At 42.2% G+C, this 21,782-nt stretch overlaps 1 protein-coding gene across 5 annotated transcripts in view; it reads right to left on the bottom strand.

Annotated features, from left to right (window-relative positions):
• The window catches only part of KATNAL2 (katanin catalytic subunit A1 like 2), a 110,005-nt gene that overhangs the window by 19,994 nt on the left and 68,229 nt on the right, over positions 1-21,782 (bottom strand). For all 5 annotated transcript variants that reach the window (XM_070779002.1, XM_070779001.1, XM_019986997.2 and 2 more), the window contains exons 7-13: positions 21,417-21,515; positions 21,130-21,207; positions 16,916-17,014; positions 13,412-13,475; positions 13,097-13,215; positions 3,340-3,431; positions 879-989 (exon numbers count right to left, since the gene is read on the bottom strand). In XM_070779002.1, coding sequence (XP_070635103.1) covers positions 879-989; positions 3,340-3,431; positions 13,097-13,215; positions 13,412-13,475; positions 16,916-17,014; positions 21,130-21,207; positions 21,417-21,515 — 662 coding nt within the window. The remainder of the gene's footprint in view (positions 1-878; positions 990-3,339; positions 3,432-13,096; positions 13,216-13,411; positions 13,476-16,915; positions 17,015-21,129; positions 21,208-21,416; positions 21,516-21,782) is intronic.

Genomic DNA, 21,782 nt, shown 5'->3' with positions numbered 1-21,782 from the left:
CAGACTCCACACGAACATCCTTCTCTCTCTCCAGTGACTTCTTCTTCAGGAGGCTAGATGATCAGCGTGTACAAACAAAAGCATTGCATCTTTGAATATAGAAACAGAAATGGACGAGGTACGGGAAGGGAGAGGGTGTGGCTAGTTGAAGCTCTGTTGCAAATCGACTGTTGACTTTCGGTGGATTGACCTCCCTTGACCTTGGCCTCCTCTGAAAATAGCAAGAGCAGCCTTTCCTTATTGTCTCCTGTCTCACCTGTAGCTCAAAACAATGTGAACATATTCTTGAGAACTATAAAGGGATTATAATTATTTTTTTAAATATTATCTCCAAGTCGAAATTATTTTTCTCTAGTCAACATCTCTTATTTCCCAATTCTACTTCTAGAATTGTTCTTATATCACTCTGGGATAGTTTGAATAACAGACTCTCTGAGTAGATTATAGTTTCAATTAGAAATTATTTAGCTTCATATTTACTGCACAATATTAAAGATTTTCCTCATAACTCAAAAAAAGTTTAAATTTAACACTGTTAAAATCCAAACATATTATTTCTGGAATATTCTTGAGTCCTGGAGACTTTAGTATTTTATGGTTCTCTGCCAAAGCCCTGCTTAAACACAGTAAATAATTTGGCTCAGAATGTCCATCTTAAATAGTCAGTGGTAGCCCTGACCTATGTTCCTTCAGTTCAGGCAAATTCTTTCACAATCCAAGTAGCAAGGATTGAGGACTTGGTCCAGGAGAGCCTTCAGCTTAACCTTCCAGGGCTGGAACCAAACAAGGAGACTTTGCCTGAAGCGATCAATATGATATCTGCACCGGCTCAGTGGCTCCTGAAAATGCATTCAGAATGTGCTCTCTGGATCTCTTACCACGGCAGGTTGGAGGCTGCTAAGACAAACACGAGATCCTCGGAACGAGCCAGCCCGTCCATCTGCACCAGAAGCTCCGTCTTCATCCTCAGGCTGCCTTCATGCTCTCCCCTAGAGAAAGACAAGGAGGTGAGGCGCTCCCAGGAGGCAGAGTCTTTGCTTCCGCTCACAGTAAGGACGCGGAGACTGCAGACTGAGTTCCCCTCGGACAATAACCCCTGCCCTGCCACGTCCTCAGGAGCTGCTCACCCCAAGGCTGGAGGAAATGAGCGTTGGAACTCTTTTCAAACAGTACCAGAAAGGAAGTAAATGAATATAATGAAGATACATGGAACTAGTAGATTTAAAAAAGGCAGCCCGGCTGTACCGACCTGCAGTATCATCTACCCTTTAAAAAAAAAAAAAGCTTCATTGAGAATAATCATTTTCATTTATACAACAGGCATGAGAGTATATTACACACATTATTGTTTAGTGTAATCTATGGATATAAACTGTCCAAGAAGAGAGATGAGCTACAACACAATCTGTTTCCTTCTCTTCTAATAAGAGACGAGAGAACGACAGGGAAACTAGGCTTTCCGTGCACAGCATGGAAAACGGGTTAGAGGCCGTTTTCTGTGCAAATTCACCCTCCAGTGTCCCCACCACCCCCACTGCCTGAGGCCATCCTCAGGACGCCTGAGGCCATCCTCAGTACACCAGAGGACCTGCACAATCGAAATGGCTCTAAGCCTGGCCGACTCCAGCAAGTTCTCATGTAGATCAAGTTAAAGGACACTAAAAGGCCTTTCTAGCACAACACAACCCTCAGGGTCTCATCTCATCTCTGCATGTACATGCTGGCAGTCCAAATTAGGCTTCTTGGGTTTTTTTAGGAACTGTGCCCCTTTCTACCTCAGAGAAAAGCCAGTCTCATGGTAGAGTTATATATTTATCTAGTATTAACACATAATTTGGAGAAGGCAATGGCACCCCACTCCAGTACTCTTGCCTGGAAAATCCCATGGATGGAGGTGCCTGGTAGGCGGCAGTCCATGGGGTTGCACAGAGTCAGACACAACTGACCGACTTCACGTTCACTTTTCGCTTTCATGCATTGGAGAAGGAAACGGCAACCCACTCCAGTGTTCTTGCCTGGAGAACCCCAAGGACAGGGAAGCCTGGTGGGCTGCTGTCTATGGGGCTTCACAGAGTCGTACACGACTGAAGTGACTTAGCAGCAACACATAATTACTACTCTTTTAACATAATATGACCCCCAAAGTCTTCAGAGCACCTGCCCTTGTTCCCTGATCCTTTGAAGCCTCCAGTTTTAGTATTTAACTTCCAGAGGAGGAAACTGACATGCTCAATATAGAGGAAGAGTTTCCAAATCAGCTCAGTCACAGCTGTGGGGAACCCTGGGGACGGAGGCAGACAGACTGCATATAAGGGTGAGAGTCACTGCGGAAGGCAGGCTGCGTGCGTGGGGCCGTGCAGACGAGTGCCATTAGGGCACTCCAGTGGGGTCCTCGCTAGGCCCCGCCGCAGCTGCCTCTCCCGTCGGGCCCCTTTGGAGGGACAGAGCACCCAGTCCAGGGCTGACTAGCACCCTGTAAGCCATAGAAATAGTCGCAGCCTGAGCATCCTGGGTACATCTTGATGGCTGTTTCTCTCTACTGGGGAAATGGTTCTTCATAAGTAAAATTTCATAAATTAAATTCTAGTTATACTTCCAACAAGATAATTATTTGCTTTTTATTACTATCAATTTTGTCTTGATGACAGACCATTGGAGGCTATCAATAAATGCAGCTGTGTTGAGATTTCCCTGAGACCTGTTTTTTCAAGCCAGGGATACCAAGATTAGTAAAACGTTTCAAAAGAAAATAACTCTTAAAACACCACTCACACACACACACAGAGGGAGAGCCTCATTACAGTCTGAGATGTGGGCTTTCTGGCTGGGGACCCTAGTGGACACTTAATCTTTAGAGATAACGTGTGTGACATGTTCACAATCGGTCAGGCTGAGCCGCAGTCTGGTGTCACAGAGAAGCGGTGACTTCCCCAGCCTCACACACCTTATCAAGGGCCTCCTCTCCAGACTCGGCCCTGGGCAGCCCCGCTCCCCACAGGCAGCCCCTCTGGCTCCAGCGGAGGCTCTTACAGGCAGCTATTTTGAGCTAGCAGAACGGTTATGGCGGCCTGGGATCAGGGGCTAGATGATCTTTGGGCCTGAAAACCACTCTGTGGGGAAGGGGGGAAGGGAGGAGGACATTTCCTCCGGTTATAAAAACTACTTAAATCAGCTATTCAGTTAACAGGATCTAATTTAAAGACCTTTCCGTGTGTCTGCAGAAAATTTGTGGGCTTATTAATAGGCTCATTCTGCTGGTAAATGTCGATGGGCTTCCGACCATCAAACACACTTACAGGAGGGGAAAAGTGAGGACCAAAAAAACCCCCGGTCTGTTACCCAGGAGCCGTGCCTCTCTGGCTCATCACTGACTCCAGCTCGTCCAGGAAGATGGTGGAGGGGGCGTGATAGCGGGCAAGTTCAAATAACACCTGGGTGGGAGAAAACCAACATGTTCAAATCCATATACTTAAAGTTCTCAGATGGCCCCAGAGATTAAAAGATTAGGATGGCTGTAATATTAAGCATCTATGCTGCACTTTAGCTCACAACAACCTTAAAATCATTAGTTATTTCTCCCTAGCATTACCCCATGGGGTTGGATGGTCCAATTATTTGCATCTATCAGCTGATAAAATGAGAGTCAGAGAGAGTAAGTGGTGAGCTCAAGGTTACTAATTATAAGTGGGAGAGCTTAAGGTAAAACTCAGTTCCTGAACTTCCAGTCAGTTAGTTAACCCTTGAGACCCCCTGCCAATGACGTGTTCTATATGGACACAAAGCCGTAGAAGATATAAAATCATGTAACAATTTTTTTTGCTTAACATTTAGGAACAATAAGAAGGTTATTCTCGGAAGAAAGAACTGCAGAAAAAAAATAGAGTTCCAGTTGTGAGTAACAGGGCTGAAGAATTCTGCCCTTTTCTGCTCCCCAAATTACTCCCCAGGACCCCCCACACTGCTGTTTGGTAGGCTCAGGTACTTCGAGGCAATTCCCGATTGAATAAAATGTTCCACTCCAGAGTAAAATATTATAGACTGAACAGGAACGGTAAAACAACCAGCAAAAGAACAGACGTACAAAAACAAACTCAAGAGCTCTAGAGGGAGATGTGGTGGTGAGGAAAGGAGTATAAGAAACTATACCTTTTTTCAAAAAACCCTGAAACTGATCGCTTGAGCACCATATACAGTTTTTCCCTGGTTGATCAGAGAAAGCATTAGAGATTTAGAAAAGAATAGATGTTCTTAAATAGGCATAGGGGATTTATTCTCCATGTCAATTAGCACTAGCAAACCATCACAGAGTAAAGAAGAGGGGAAGGGCTCAGAAGAGGCCAGACTGTGGTTTTCGTAGTAGTAGCCAGTCGTCTTTTCAGGCCTCGCTGTCACTGAATGGGCACAGCCTCACCTTCACCACTGCTGTGTGTGTGGTCCCTGCCTGTTTATGTGTGTGCGTGCTAAGTTGCTTCAGTTGTGTCCAACTCTTTGCAACGCTATGGACCATAGCCTGCCAGGCTCCTCTGTCCATGGGATTCTCCAGGCAAGAATACTGGAGTGGGTCGCCATTCCCTTCTCCAGGGGATCTTCCCAACCCAGGGATTGAACCCACGTCTCTTATGTCTCCTGCACGGACAGATGGGTTCTTTACCGCTAGCGCCCCTTCCATGCTCATATGCACTAGTGTTTTCCTTTCACAGAATCCTATTTTATGTGGCCAGGACAACTGGCTCAGCCCAAGGAGCTTCCAAGAACAGTGTCAATGCTGGGACACTCATCACAAATGCTCTTTAGACAGACAACAGAGACCACCTCATTAGAGGCAGGTAATCTCTCTTCCTGTCACAAATAGAAAAGTTCAAATAGACCTGATACTAAGGATAATTACAGCAGCAGCAACCTACCCAATAAAAAATGGACTCTTTTGGAACCATACACATTTTAAGGACTCCCCAAATTGCAGAGAGGCCATCAGGTTCAATAAGACCAAACATCCCATTGGAAGGAGAACCACATTTGAAGCCCATGTCTCCACGTGGACCACTACTCTCCCATGGCCAGAGAACATGAGGAATCCTGGGTAAGCACTCGGGAAGCATTAGTCTAAAATTTTTCAGAAGTACTTGGAGGAAGTTAAATCATGCAATGGGGTGGGGCATGGCGGTGAAACATTGAAAGATGTAAGCACCAACAGGTGTGTGCATTTGCTAACGAGACCACTCAACTACTCAATAGCATCAACTCCTCAGAGGCCTAAACATTAGGAGGGAAGGGAGCAACAAAAGGGTTCCCTATAAATAACTCCTTAATTGGAGTAGAAAGAGAAGCAAATGGTAGGAAAGCATCTCTGCTTTAGGTGAAGGTCTTGAGGGGCTTTCTTTATCTGAAAGCTTCACAATGAGAATCTTGAGAGCATGACCAAGATTTGCTAGGTGTGGTTCTTTCCAGGAGCTCAGAAAATAGAGGAATTTCAGAAAGCACAGACGATAGGTTCCTTCCAGGTTGCGTGATTGTGTGCACACCTAGTTGTTGGGTCATGTCCGACTCTTCGTGACCCTATGGACCATAGCCCGCCAGGCTCCTCTGTCCAAGGAATTTTCCAGGCAAGAATACTGGGATGTGTAGCCCTTTCCTTCTCCAGGATCTTCTCCACCCAGGGATCGAACCAGGGTCTCTTGCATCTCCTGCACTACAAGCTGACTCTGTTTTCCTTTTGAATTATTTTTAATATCCAAAATAAAAATGTATTTCACAGAAAGAAATATGAATATCTTCTAAACCTATAAAAAGATGTTCAAATTCATTCAGAATGCAAGAAATGCAAATCTGAGCACTGAAATATTACTTTCACTATCAGACTGGCAAAGACTTTTACATCTGGGTGCTACGTGGTGCTGGCTGTGGAAACCAACACACACGCACTGACGAGAGTGCAAGGGATGCAGCCCTGTCGGCAGGGAATTTGTCAATCAGTGGTTTTCCTTCCTTCTGATCCAGTGACTCTACTTCAAAAAAACTGTCCTACACTATACCACGTGCAGACAGGAACAGAGAGAGCTTTCTTCATAATAGCAAGAGACTGGGAGCAACGTAAATGTCCACTGAGAAAAGGCTGGTTAAACACATTTTGCTTTCAACCATGCAATGAAATGTCATGCAGACATATAAAAACCATGTTAGGTCTGTCTATAAAACTGTAGAGCAATATCCAAGTTACACTGTTAAGTGAGAAGAAAAATCACAAGGTACAGAAGAGCATATGTACTATGTTCCTACTTGTATTTTAAAAGGAAGGGAAAATAGAGATATGGTTGTTGAGGTTAATGTAAATATAAATAAATGCTCTGGAAAGCTGTACCAGCAACTGTTATGGTTTCCTCTGGAAAGATAGCTCAGGCGTCTTTTTACTATCAATATTGTTTTAAAGACAACTTTTAAAATGTTTGGTAAAGGAAAGGGGAGAAATTGAGGGTGGAATTCTTTCCTCATTCTCAGAAGTCTTCCTGAAGCAGAGGAAAATTGGAGTTAAATAAAACGCTCCCAGAGAATGGAGCATTCTAGTTAAATGACTTTTCTGGCTGTTCAACACTGAACAAGAAAATCCATATTCATAAACACCTGAATTTTTTCTTCTGCTTAGGTGAGTCCTGTCCAAGGAATCTGATGGAATCTTTTCTCTGAACACCTTACAGTGTTTTTTGCTCACTGATTTGAAGCTGATTCTGAGGGCACCTTGTAAGTTTTGCTGTTCCTCAGCCCATAGAAATGGAATGTTAAAAAGAAGTCTTCAGGCTGATAACAATTCTAGTTAGTTGGATTTAAGCTAATTGAAATCTAGCTAACTAGAATCAAACAAAACCCATAAATTTAGGAGCATTAAATTTAAATCCCATCTGGCACTGAGTTAGACTCCAGATGAAGAACAATGAAACAGAAGATGTCAACATAGATTTCCAAAAATTACAATCTGATACGGGTGATAAAAGTTTATAAAAATATACACTTTTGAAGTAACTTGAGGACAATCAAAAAGTAATAAATAGGTTATTTTAGGTATTTTAAGTAAATCAATCTTTTAAAAATATTTTATGATCACTTTCAAATAAGCCATAATATTTTGAAGATGAGCCTCTCTATGGAAATGTAACTTAAGTGTAATATTTTAAAGGAATCTTTTTTCAGAAAATATATTTACATTCACTTTGTATTGATTACTTATCAGTCACCCAACAGAGTGCAATAGTTTAACAGGATTTCTGAGCAGGACCCACCTTACATTGAGGCGTAAATCAAAACAAGTATTTTCTTAAGGTGACTGGAAGGTATAATAAACTTTTATAATATAAAATATACCATATACTATGGTAAATGGGATTGATTCCTTAATTTCTTTCTGATTTGTCATTGTTAGTATACAGGAATGCAAGTGATTTCTGTATACTGATTCTGTATCCTGCAACTTTACTAAATTCACTGATTAGTTCTAGTAATTTTCTGATAGTATTTTTAGGGTTTTTATATATAGTATCATGTAATCAGCAAATAGTGAGAGTTTTACTTCTTCCTTTAGACTCTGGATTTCTTTTCTTTCTTTCTCTTCTCTGATTGCTGTAACTGGGCTTCCAAAGCTATGTTGAATAATAGTGGTGAGAATGGACATCCTGACCTCAGAGGGAACGTCTTCAGTTACTCACCACTGAGAATGTTTGCTGTGCGTTTGTGATATATGGCCTTCATTATGTTAAGGTAGGTTCCTTCTATGCCCATTTTTTGAAGAGTTTTTACCATAAAATGGGTGCTGAATTTTGTCAAAAGCTTTTTATGCATCTATTGAGATTATCATGGGGTTTTTATTTTTCAATTTGTTAATACAGTGTATCACATTAATTGATTTGTGTATATTGAAGTATCCTTCCATCCCTGGGATAAACCCAACTTGATCATGGTATATGATCTTTTTAATGGGTTGTTAAATTCTGCATGCTAGAATTTTGTTGAAGATTTTTGCATCTGTATTCATCATTGATATTGGCCTATAACTTTCTTTTTTCATGATATCTTTGTCTGGTTTTGGTATCAGGGTAATTGTGGCCTTGTAGAATGAGTTTGTGAGTGTCCCTTCCTCTGCAATTTTTGGGAAGACTTTCAGTAGGGCAAGGATTAGCTCTTCTCTAAATGTTTGATAGAATTCCCCTGTGAAGCCATCTGGTCCTAAGTTTTTGTTTTTTGGGAGATTTTGATCACGGTTTTGACTTCAGACTTTGTAATCAGCTTGTTCAGACTTTCTATTTCTTTCTGTTTCAGTCTTGGGAGCTTGAACTTTTCTAAGAATCTGTCCATTTCCTCTAAATTGTCCATTTTATTAGCATATAGTTGATCATAATAGTCTCTTACAATCCTTTGCATTTCTATATTGTCTGTTGTAACCTCTCCTTTTTTGTTGATTTTTCTCCACCTTTTTCTTGATGAGTCTGGCTAATGGTTTGTCAATGCTGTTTATCTTCTCAAAGAACCAGTTTTTAATTTTATTAATCTTTACTATTGTTTTTTCTCTTTTTTTTTCATTTATTTCTGCTCTGATCTTTATGATTTCTTTCCTTCTTCTGACTTTGGGACTTTTTGGTTCTTCTTTTTCCAGCTGCTTTAGATGTAGAGTTAGATTATCCATTTAATGTTTTTCTTGTTTTTTTGAGGTAGGGTTGTACTGCTATAAACTTCCCTTTTAGAACTGCTCTTTCTGCATCCCATAGGTTTTGGGTCGTCATGTTTTTGTTGTCATAAAAGAGGAATATACAATGGGAAAAAGATAGCCTCTTTAATAAGCTGTGCTGGAAGAACTGGATAACTATGTGCAAAAGAATTAAATTACAATACTTCCTAACACCATCAGTTCAGTTCAGTCACTCAGTTGTGTCTGACTCTTTGCGACCCCATGAACCTCAGCATGCCAGGCCTCCCTGTCCATCACCAACTCCCAGAGTTTACCCAAACTCATGTCCATTGACTCGGTGAGGCCATCCAACCATCTTATTTTCTGCCATCCCCTTCTCCTCCTGCCCCCAATCCCTCCCAGCATCAGAGTCTTTTCCAATGAGTCAGCTCTTCGCATCAGGTGGCCAAAGTATTGGAGTTTCAGCTTCAACATCAGTCCTTCCAATGAACATCTAGGACTGATCTCCTTTAGGATGGACTGGTTGGATCTCCTTTGCAGTCCAAGGGACTCTCAAGAGTTCTCCAACACCACAGTCCAAAAGCATCAATTCTTTGGCGCTCAGCTTTCTTTAGAGTCCAACTCACACATCCATACATGACCACTGGAAAAACCATAGCCTTGACTATTTTGTTGACAAAGTAATGTCTCTGCTTTTTAATATGCTGTCTAGATTGGTTATAACTTTCCTTCCAAGGAGTAAGCGTCTTTTAATTTCATGGCTGCAATCACCATCTGCAGTGATTTTGGAGCCCAAAAAAATAAAGTCAACCACTGTTGCCATTGTTTCCCCATCTACTTCCCATGAAGTGATGGGACCAGATGCCATGATCTTAATTTTCTGAATGTTGAGCTTTAAGCCAACTTTTTCACTCTCCTCTTTCACTTTCATCAAGAGGCTCTTTAGTTCTTCTTCACTTTCTGTCCTAAGGGTGGTGTCATCTTCATATCTGAAGTTATTGATATTTCTCCTGGCAATCTTGATTCCAGCTTGTGCTTCTTCCAACCCAGAGTTTCTCATGATGTACTCTGCATGTAAGTTAAATAAACAGGGTGACAATACACAGCCTTGACGTACTCCTTTTCCTATTTGGAACCAGTCTATTGTTCCATGTCCCATTCTAACTGTTGCTTCCTGACCTGCATACAGGTTTCTCAAGAGGCAGATCGGGTGGTCTGGTATTCCCATCTCTTGAAGAATTTTCCACAGTTTATTGTGATCCACACAGTCAAAGGCTTTGGCATAGTTAATAAAACAGAAATTTCTGGAACTCTCCTGCTTTTTTGATGATCCAGCAGATGTTGGCAACTTGATCTCTGGTTCCTCTGCCCTTTGTAAAACCAGCTTGAACATCTGGAAGTTCACAGTTCATGTACTGTTGAAGCATAGCTTGAAGAATTTTGAGCATTACTTTACTAGCATATGAGATGAATGCAATTGTACGGTAGTTTGAGCTTTCTTTGGCATTGCCTTTCTTTGGGATCGGAATGAAAACTGACCTTTTCCAGTCCTGTGGCCACTGCTGAGTTCTCCAAATTTGCTGACATATTGAATGCAACACTTTCACAGCACCATCTTTTAGGATCTGAAATAGCTCAAGTGGAATTCCATCACCTCCACTAGCTTTGTTCGTAGTGATGCTTTCTAAGGCCCACTTGACTTCACATTCCAGGATGTCTGGCTCTAGGTGAGTGATCACACCATTGTGATTATCTGTGTTGTGAAGATCTTTTTTGTACAGTTCTTCTGTGTATTCTTGCCACTTCTTCTTAATATCTTCTGTTTCTGTTAGGTCCATACCATTTCTGTCTTTTATTGAGCCCATCTTTGCATGAAATGTTCCCTTGGTATCTCTAATTTTCTTGAAGAGATCTCTAGTCTTTCCCATTGTATTGTTTTCCTCTACTTCTTTGCATTGATCACTGAGAACGGCTTTCTTATCTCTCCTTGCTATTCTTTGGAACTCTGCATTCAAATGGGTATATCTTTCCTTTTCTCCTTTGCTTTTCATTTCTTTTCTTTTCACAGCTATTTGTCAGGCCTCCTCAGACAGCCATTTTGCTTTTGTGCATTTCTTTTCCTTGGGGATGGTCTTGATCCCTGTCTCCTGTACAATGTCATGAACCTCCATCCATAGTTCATCAGCCACTCTGTCTATCAGATCTAGTCCCTAACACCATACACAAAGATAAACTTGAAATATATTAAAGACCAAAATGTAAGACCAAAAACTATAAAACTCATAGATGAAAACATAAGCAGAGCACTGTATAACATAAATAATAGCAAGATCATTTATGACCCACCTCCTAGAATGGAAATAAAAACAAAAATAAATAAATAAATGGGACATAATTAAACTTGAAAGCGTTTACACAGCAAAAGAAACTATAAACAAGGTGAAAAGACAACCCTCAGAATGGGAGAAAATAATAGCAAATTAAACAACTGACAGAGAATTAATTTCCAAAATATACAAGCAACTCATAAACTCAATACCAGAAAAACAAACAACCCAATCAAAAAGTGGGCAAAAGACCTAAACAGATATTTCTCCAAAGAAGACATACAGATGGTAATAAATGTATAAAAAGATGCTCAACATCACTCATTATTAGAGAAATGCAAATCAGAACTACAATGAGATATCACTTCACCCCAGACAGAATGGCCAGAATCAAAAAATCCACAAACAAGTGCTGGAGAGGGTGTGGAGAAAAGGGAACCCTCCTACACTGCTGGTGAGAATGTAAATTGATACAGCCACTATGGAAGACAGTATGGAGATTCCTTTAAAAACTAGGAATAAAGACACCATGTGGCCCAGCAATACCACTTCTAGGCATTACCTTGAGGAAATCAAAACTGAAAAAGACACATATACCCCAATGTTAATTGCAGCACTACTTACAATAGCCAAGACTTGGAAGCAACCTAGATGTCCATTGACAGATGAATGGATAAAGAAGCTGTGGTACATATATACAATGGAATATTACTCAGCCATAAAAAGGAACACACGTCAGTCAGTTCTAATGAGGTGGATGAACCTAAAGCCTATTATACAGTGAAGTAGGTCAGAAAGAGAAAAAAAAAATCCTATATTAACACATATATATGTCATCTAGAAGGATGGTACTGATGAATCTGTTCATAGAACAGCAATGCAGATGCAGACATAGAGAAAAGACTCATGGACAAGGGTGGGAGATAAGAGGGAGAGGGTGAGACAAATGGGGGAGAGGGTGAGACAAATGGAGAGAGTAGGAGGATGCATATACACTAACATATGTAAATAGACAGCCAATGTGAATTTGCTATATGACTCAGGGAACTCAAATTGGGGCTCTATAATAACCTAGAGGGGTGGGAATGGGCGGGAGGTGGGATGGAGATTCAAGAGGGAGGAGACATATGTACACCTATGGCTTCCCTGATAGCTCAGTTGGTAAAGAATTTGCCTGCAATGCAGGAGACCCCAGTTTGATTCCTGGGTTGTAAGATCCACTGGAGAAGGGATAGGCTACCCACTCTAGTATTCTTGAGCTTCCCTTGTGGCTCAGCTGTAAAGAATCTGCCTGCAATGCAGGAGAGCTGGGTACGATTCCTGGGTTGGGAAGATCCCCTGGGGAAAGGAAAGGCTACCCTACTCCAGTATTCTGGCTGGAGAATTCCATGGACAGAGGAGGCTGGTGGGCTACAGTCCATGTGGTCGCAAAGAGTTGGACACGACTGAGCAACTTTCACTTTCATGGTTAATTCATGTGGATGTATGACAGAAATCAAACCAATATTATAAACCAGTCATCAATCAATTAAAAATAAATAAATATTTTAAAAAATATATACCATATACTCTTAGAAATGATATAAAGATAAAGACAATCTCCTAAGGGAATAAAAAAAAAAAATCCCTACAGCCTATGGCACTGTGGAGGAAAGTTGGTTGGAGCATCTGAAAGAGTAAGTTTTAAGTTTCTTGATTCTCCCTTAGAGTATCTAGTATAAGGACAAGCATAACGCAGTAGCCTCTCAGTAAATCTTAACTGAACATACAGAACATGCTTAATAATAAATGTTTCTTGAATAAAAGAAAAATAGGCCACTACAGAGACAATTTTTTTTCACGGTTCTATTTCTATGTCACATGAATCGAAAAGGGGCTGTTGGCCAAATTCCCAAAAGAAGGGAGATCATGTTTGCTGATAGGGGCACCGCTAGCAGCTTCATAGTAGTCAATCCACCTCCCGGGCTTTTGGTCATTAAGATCCAGGATATATTTGAACACTTAAATCGCTTAAGAACAAATAAGACCACTGTCATCATTTTGTACCACTGTCTTCTGCCAGAATTAATTCTAAAGAAACAAAATCAAGAAACCCTACCCGAACAAGCTTTTCTGAGTCCCCTCTCCATTTGCTGACAATGGTAGATGCAGAAATATTAAAGAAGGTGGTTTTGCATTCCGTAGCCACAGCTTTGGCCAGTAAAGTCTTTCCTGTACCTGGAGACACATGTGGGTAAAACATGAGCGACCCTCGAACTCCATTCCTCTGCTGACAGACACAAGACAGTCACACAAGCAGCACAGGAGGGGGTACACAGCGCACGCTGCCCCAGTCCCGAAGGGAAGACAGATGGGCCACTCATCCTCTGCACACTCGCTTCACACCAAGATCCCAGAAGAAAGATTCCTTTACCTGGAGGTCCATAGAGTAGCAGTCCTTTCCAGGGGGAAAGAATTCCTGTAAACAGCTGTGGGTACTGTGGGAGCAAGGAACAATAATGAGGTTGGTACCTGCAGGGCAGCCTGCACACCCTCAGCTCAGGCAAGCTAGGGGAGCTAGGGTGAAACACACGCGACTCTGGGCCAGCCCCTCCTTTTTTAAGACTGCCTCTCTCCCTCTCTGTATACACACACACACGAGTATCTAGTTTATCTCGATCTGACTTTCACTCTTGATAGGATACACAGCCGAAATGTTTTGCTTTTTAAAAGAGCAGTTATTTTAAGGAGAAGAAAGGCATGTATAGGTACTATCCCCTCCATTGCTGTAGTCACTGCTCACATGCAAGTAACGGTTTCCCCCCGAGTTCGAGCAGTCTTTTGAATGTTGTGAAGCAGGTGCGCTCTTTAAGATGCCAACTTTTTAAAACCAATATAGAAAGGTGTATGTGAGTAAAGTTCAACGTTATGGTGAAGCCTGATTTGGAAGCTGAGAACGTGCAATGCACAATACATAATGAGACACCGACTCCAAACAGGACACGCATGGACTTCAGTGAATCTCTCCTGTTAGTTCAAATTCAAACCATCTGGAGTTGGTAAAGGACAAGAGAGAAGGAAACGAAACAGTAAAATCATAACTAGCTATTAGCTTCTTCCTGACACTAATTCAAAATCTTGACATTGTATGGAACTTCAAATACTATGGCGACAACACATCCAGAGAGTCTCAATGAATGCTCTAGCCTTTTGCACAAGAAGACTTGAACAATGGAGCTACTCAGAGGAAGCAGGGAATACCTTTCTACTTCCTCTGACCACCACTGTAGTTCCTCCCCCATGTGTCTGAACACAGGAAGGAAGAAAGGAAAGACAGTCCAAATGGACTGATTTTGTCTCATTTGAATAGAAGCATCCAAAAATCAGGGGCTGCAAGGTCTCAGGGGTAAGAATAAATAGGTTATTCAAGAAAGCAAATTTGTAATCCTGACTGCAGGAGATCACCAAAACTGGCCACTAATTATTTGCAGCTGCTACATCAAGTTCAGTTCAGTTCAGTTCAGTTCAGTCGCTCAGTCGTGTCTGACTCTTTTGCGACCCCATGAATTGCAGCACACCAGGCCTTCCTGTCCATCAAGAGGCAGAGGATATTTCTCCACCACTTGAATCTGGACTTGGCCTCATGAATTTGGCCAGTGGGGCATTAGCAGGTAGAAGAAGAGACTTGAAAATATAAGGTATATGAAAAGAGACATGGGAAAGGCTCAGCAATTGGGCCCTTTCTTGCTTCTGTCTGGGAACTCGATGATACCATGTGAACAAGACTGGGCTCTCCTGCTGGAGGATGAGAGGCAGAGAGAGGTCTCAGGTGCCCTGGTGACCCCAGCTTTGCCAGGCTCTCCATCTTCTCCAGACAGACTGGCTGATACCCCAAACATGTGAGTGAGCCCAACCAAGGTCACACGGAAAAGCGTAAGCTGGCCCTGCCGAGCCCAGCCCCAAATGCCCACCCACAGAACCGCTGCAAACAAGGAAATGATTGTGGCTCTAAGGCACTAACTGTTGGGGTGGTCTGTTACACAGCAAAAGCCATGTGGTACACTGACCACATCGCCACTGCTGTAAACCTAACATGTAGTCTTGCTTTCTGTATTTCTTCCTGTTTAGTATCAAACCAGTCAATCCTAAAGGAAATCAACCCTGAATATCCATTAGAAGGACTGATGCAGAAGCTGAAACTTCAATATTTTGGCTACCTGATGCGAAGCACCAACTCATCGGAAAAGACCCTGATGCTGGGAAAGATTGAGGGCAGGAGGAGAATGAGGAGGCAGAAGATGGGATGGCTGGATGGCATCATCGACTCAATGGACATGAGTCTGAGCAAACTCCAGGAGATGGTGAAGGACAGGGAAGCCTGGCGTGCTACAGTCCATGGGGTCGCAAAGTCAGACATGACTTAGTGACCGAACAACAACAACACTGACCTCACCGCCACTGGTGTAAACCAAACGTGGAGTCTCGTTTTTCTGTTTTTCTTCCTGTTTAGTGAGTCACTCTGCACAAAGGTTTGTCAGCAGTAAGCAATGAGCACAACTCAATGGCTCTACCAGCTGGTTCCCCGGAAGGGGCTGTCTAGTCTTTACAACCAGCCGAAAGCAAAGCCCCCAATGATGGGAGTACGGGGGGTGAGGTGGGGGGAAATCCATGCAAACACAGTCAGATGCTCTCTCCTATGGCAGGTATTTTTACTATAATAAGTATATTTAGGGAGATAGTCTGATAGTAACTGACTAATCATATAGACTACAGAGTCTTAGATCTTAAATTACCTCTTAGAGGAGACACCTGCCTTCAACCAATATGTAACATGATTTCAAATGGCCTAGAATGGACAGAGCCTTGGTGCTTCCATGTTGACAAAATATTGTGACATAGGCAAAAAGTGAATGTATGACCAGTAAACACATGAAAAGATGCTCAACATCACTAATTATTAGAGACATGCAAATCAAAAGTATAATGAGGCATCACCTTACACCAGGCAGAACGGCCATCATCAAAAAATCTACAAACAATAAATGCTGGAGAAGATGTGGAGAAAAGGGAACCCTCCACTGTTGGTGGGAATGTAAAATGAGAACGGATATAGCCATTATGGAGAACAGTATGGGGATTCCTTAAAACACCAGGAATAAATCTACCATATGACCCAGCAACCCCACCACTGGGTATGTATGATGCAAAAACCATAATCAAAAAAGACACATGTACTCCAGTGTTCACAGCAGCACTACTGACAATAGCCAGGACATGGAAGCAGCCCAGATGTCCATCGACAGATGAATGGGTAAAGAAGATGTGGTGTATACCTACAAGGGAATATTACTTAGTCGTAAAGAAGAATGAATCTGAGTCAGTTCTAGTGAGGTAGATGAACTTAGAGCTTGTTATACAGAGTAAAGTAAGTCAGAAAGAGAAACACAAAATATAGGATATTAATGCACATAAATGGAATCTAAAAAATGGTGCTGAAGAATCTGTTTGCAGGGAAGGAATGGAGATGAGGACGTAGAGAATGGACTTGTCGACACAGTGGTGGAGGGAGAGTGGAACAAATGGAGAAAGAAGCATCAACGTACGCACGCAGCTGTATCAGCTGCAAGAAGGACAGCTGGTGAGAAGTGCCGTTTAGCACAGGGAGCCGTCTGGTGCTCTGTGATGACCTGGAGGGATGGCATGGGGGGAAGAAGGGGAAACTCGGGAGGGAGGGGATGTATGTATAATTATGGCTGATTCACACTGTTGTACTGCAGAAATCAATATAATATTGTAAAAAAAAATTTAATATATTTAAATTAAAAAAAACCAGAGTCAATTTGTGAACAGAAAATCACCCTTTCTCTTCCTGATAGGTGAGCTTGCCCCATGGATAATGGACAGAAATTGGGCCTCCCAAGAGGCCTCCCATCCTTACCCGTATAGGATACACAACAGCTTCTTTGACTAACTGCTTGGCTGCATCGAGTCCAATAATGTCATTCCACTTTATGTTCGGATTATGGAGATAAATGTCCTGCAATGCACATTTGATCATTCTGTTAAAACTATAATGTTCTCCTTCACAGCTGTAATAAACACAGGGGCAGCAGAATACTTGACTTGCGATAGGACATAAAGTGCTTACGATAAAAAAAACTTTTCGTATTAGGTATATATGTATATACATATTGTAATTTGAAGTTAGTTCACCAAAGGGATGCCATGAAAATATTTAGTGATTTTCTCTGAAGATATTCATAATATAATACTGTACTTTTAGGGTTAAAAAAAAAATCTCCTAGGGACTTCTCTGGTGGTCTAGTGGTTAAGATTCTGGGCTCCCAAAGCAGGCGGAGCCCTGCTCAATCCCTGGTCAGGGAACTAGAACCCACATACCACAATGAAGACCTGGTGTAGCCAAATTAAACATATAGGTATGTATGTATATGTGTGTGCGCTGTGTTGCTTTATTTGTGTCTGACTCTTTGTGGCCCTATGGATTGTAGCCCACCAGGCTCCTCTGTCCGTGGAATTTCCCAGGCAAGAATACTGGAGTGGGCTGCCATTTACTTGTATATATATGCTATATATATATATATGTATGTATATATACATTTTAAGAAGGCTTTGTATACATACATATACATACATGGGCTTGCCAAGTGGCTCTAGTGGTAAAGTTCCTGCCTGCCACCGAAGGAGACATAAGAGATGCAGGTTCAATCCCTGGGTCGGGAAGATCCCCTGGAGGAGGGCATGGCAACCCACTCCAGTATTCTTGCCTGGAGAATCTCATGGGCAGAGGAGTCTGACAGAATATAGTCCACAGGATCATGAAGAGTTGACTTAGCATGCATGCACATATACATGTATATGTATACAAAATATGTATATATACAAATATTAGCTAAATATACAAAATATATATGTATGTGTGTATGTGTATATATATATATATATGAAAGGGAAAGTGTTAGTCAGTTGTGTCCAACTCTTTGCAACCCCATGGACTGTAGCCTGCCAGGCTCCTCTGTCCATGGAATTCTCTAGGCAAGAATACTGGAGTGGGTTGCCATTTCCTTCTCCAACTACATATACACACACAAAATAAAGGGCTTCCCAGGTGGCTCAGTGAAGAATCTAACTGCCAGTGCAGGAGATGTGTGTTCAATCCCTGAGTTCGATCCCTGAGGTCAGGAAGATCCCCTGGAGAAAGAAACAGCAACCCACTCCGGTATTCTTGCCTGGAAAATCCCATGGACAGAAGAGCCTGGCAGGCTACAGTCCATGGAGTTGCAAAAGAATAGAACATGACTTAGCGACTAAACAACAACAATAATACAACATAAAATTTACCAAAAAGAAAAAATCTCCGAACAGTGTGGACTATACCCGTCTTCAGTCAATACCAAACCATGCTGATTTACGACTGTAATCAAAGAAGCTACAGAACATGCCTACAAATTACATTAGCTTTTAATCTGAAACATAGTTCCTAGGTGGTGCCTGGACTCTCTCCTGCTCCTTGATCTCAACAACACTTTCTAATTTGCTACATAAAAGAGATAATGCTCCTCTGAAACCAATTTCTCTTTTTCCCTAGTGACTGCTCCCTACTTCTATCAGGAGCAATTGCTTCTGCAAAATCCAAGGAAGCCAACAACCAAGTGAAAATACAGTTTCCCCTCACAGAGTAGAGCCCCATAGCAACCACGGAGGATTATCAATTAAGGTAGCTTTTACTGATAACTAATTTGCAGTCTCCAAACTTCAATTTCACAAGATGCTCGGAACAGTCACTCAGGGGCTTTTCTCAGTGGAGCTGTATTGGGCAAACTTGTCTAGAGTGTTATAGCAAAAAGAAAAAAAAAAAACAAAAAAACCCACCTCCCTTCCACAGTCATTCTGAGTGACTACAGAACAATCTGGAAACTAATTTTATATTTATTTTATTTTTAAAAAAGTGATATATGCACATGATTCAAGAACATAAAACCAGGGACTTCCTTGGTGATCTAGTAGTTAAGAATCACCCTCTCAATGCAGGGGACGTGGGCTTGATCCCTGGTCTGGGACTGAGATTCCACGTGCCAAGAGGCCACTAACCCCAAGTGCCAACTAAGCCCAAGTGTTACAACTACTGAGCCCTCACACTGCAACAAAAGATCCCCCATGATGCAATGAAGATCCTGTGTGCTGCAACTGAGACCTGGTGCAACCGAATAAATAAATCTATATAATATGTAAAAACATATTTTTTAAATGCTGGTGAGATGCTATGCCCCTACTCAGTCCCCCATCCTCCCAGGTCCCTCCACAAGGGGTGACAGCGTTTCTTAGAGAAACTCTTTACGCAGGTGATTTTGATACTGCATGATATGTAGAATCCATTCCTGGGTGAGATGACAAAGATCTCAGTCTTCCCAAATCTCGGGAGAACCACCCCGTCTTGAAAGGACCAGCCACTCAGTCTTATTACCACACTTTCTTAGGAAAAGCTTTGCACACAATGGGCATTCACTGGAGTTCAAGGCATCCATCAGTCACAGCAGTATCTCTTGTCATCATCAAGCACTGACACTGAATTCCACATGGTAGTGTTTATAATTTCCCAGTAGGAAGCTCCTCCTAATCTCAGTCAAAAGTTATCAGAACTCAATAGAACTGCCTCAGTGGGAGATGAGCTCCCCGTCCCTGTCGGCTTTCAAGCAGAGTCCATATGACTGCCTCTCACAGTTCTGTAGAAAGGATTCCAGGTGGAATCATTCCAGGCCACTTCTACTCCACAACTATATCACCACTAGTCACGGTATCCATTTGCAAAGACAGTAACAAGACTTGATTTGGGGGTATAACAATGTTTTTCTCTGCTCTCTTATGCATCCTAATTACCATAGCCTGGCTTGACCCCTCATCCTCTCACTGATAATAACTCCTGAGCTGGTCTTCCTATCTCCATTTCTCTGATGGCCTTCCACACTATCATTAGAACAAGCTGTCTAAAAGCACATTTGATTATCCCGTTCTCCTGATGGACGCCTTTCAGAGATTCTCCATCTGATATAGACTGAGCCCAACCTCAGGTACTGTTCACAGCGCCCTAACACGCAGGAACCCCAGCCTCGCTCTCCAGTCCCTTCTCCCGCAGTTTCTAATGGTGTTTCAGTTGGATCCCCAGAAACACTGCATAGGCGCTACAACTCACTTGTCTGTACCTCTGCCCAGAACGCCTCCCCTCCGCCCTCTTCTACCCTTTCTCATGGGCTATTTCCTGCGTCTCTTCTTCCCTAAGAAGATACAGATCCTTTCCAGCTACCGTTCACCTTTGTGCTTCCAGCCGCCAGCACGTGCCTGACACATCAGAGGCATGCAGGGGACACCCGCTAGGCTAAATGGAGACCTGGGGACCTTAACGACCTCGGAGCAGCTGTGCAAATTTTGCATCATTTTAAACATCCAGAAAGGAGCCTGCCTAGGTTTCAGTCTTTCATTAAATATGAGATCACTGGAGATTAGAAAAATCTCCTGTAACTCAGGAATCTATTCTGTTACCAAGGAACTTGCCCCAAGTCACAGAGTGAAAAAGAGGAGGATCTAGAAATCAAATCCAGGTCAATCTATTCCCAAGCTTGTGTGTCATCAACCACTAGATTTCAATGCCTTTAGGTCCTGGGGGACCAAGCTTGAAAAAAAAATCAGTCCTGTAGATGGTAAGATCTTTCCTACTAATCTGTTTCTTCATGAAAATTTCCAGTTATGAAACCAGACTCCCGACATCTCTATTTCTAGGCTTAGACTGTTTAAACAAAACACAGACGTCCTCTCTCCTTCTCTAAGAGGCTTTCTTTCCTTAAATCTTGGCTTAGCTCTAAAACCTTTCACCTGTCCCTTCCTTTCTAAGTCCTTTTCTCTTTGGGTTTTCTTGGCCTCTATAGTGAGATGGTGGGCTTTTTGTATTGTAATTTTATGATTCTATAATTTATTCATCATGCATTATTGTGCCTCTAAACAATATGAGTGCCTTCGCAAGTGGGGGCACTTTATAAATAAATGATCATATTTATTGTTATTAATAAAAGCAGCAGCCCACAATGCTCCTGGAGCCCCAGTCTGCCTCCGTAAATTTGTGAATTGAATATCAGATCTTACCCGGCTCACCACGGCTGCCAATTCTCGCATCTCACTGTTCATGCCAATAAATGCGCTCAGAGGTTTCAAGAGTCGTTCCTAATGATGAGGGTAGAAAGCCTCACGTTACAATATGGCTTCACCACTTAGGAAGGAAAACAGGGCACAGAGCTCCATGACACAAACGGTGGCAGGTCGCTGTGACCTTTAACTGGATCTCAAGGCTCCTCTGGACTCAAAACTGTGCTCCAGAATCTCATCTGGATTTGGGCAGTTTGCAAGATGGATGTCCCGTCCTAGCCACTTACTGAGGGGTCTGGGTTACAGTCGAAGCTGTTCAAGCCAAGTTCACTGGTTGCTCCTTTGATGGCATCTGTGAGCAGCCCTCGGAAGTCAATGATTGGGCCCTGAAAGGGAGTAATAGTTATTTGCAGCGGCCATTAAAACAGGAGGGGAGACTGTCCTTAATAGCTCGGCTTCATTAAATCAAGACACATTTATGTACCATGGTCTGCAGTGCAAACTTAAAGTAAAGCTTTAAGAGGAAGCTATGCTAATAATGAACAAGATGATTTCCTCAGGTTGGGGCACTCCAGGAAAAAAAGAAAAAACACATTATAAATAAATTTTCCACAATGAAGTTGGCTTGAATAAAATTCCCGAGCATTTTTCAG

Source organism: Bos indicus, chromosome 24, assembly GCF_029378745.1.
Source record: "Bos indicus isolate NIAB-ARS_2022 breed Sahiwal x Tharparkar chromosome 24, NIAB-ARS_B.indTharparkar_mat_pri_1.0, whole genome shotgun sequence".
Lineage (NCBI taxonomy): Eukaryota > Metazoa > Chordata > Mammalia > Artiodactyla > Bovidae > Bos > Bos indicus.
Note: the sequence above shows the minus strand (reverse complement) of the source record. Positions and strands in the feature narration are given on the sequence as shown.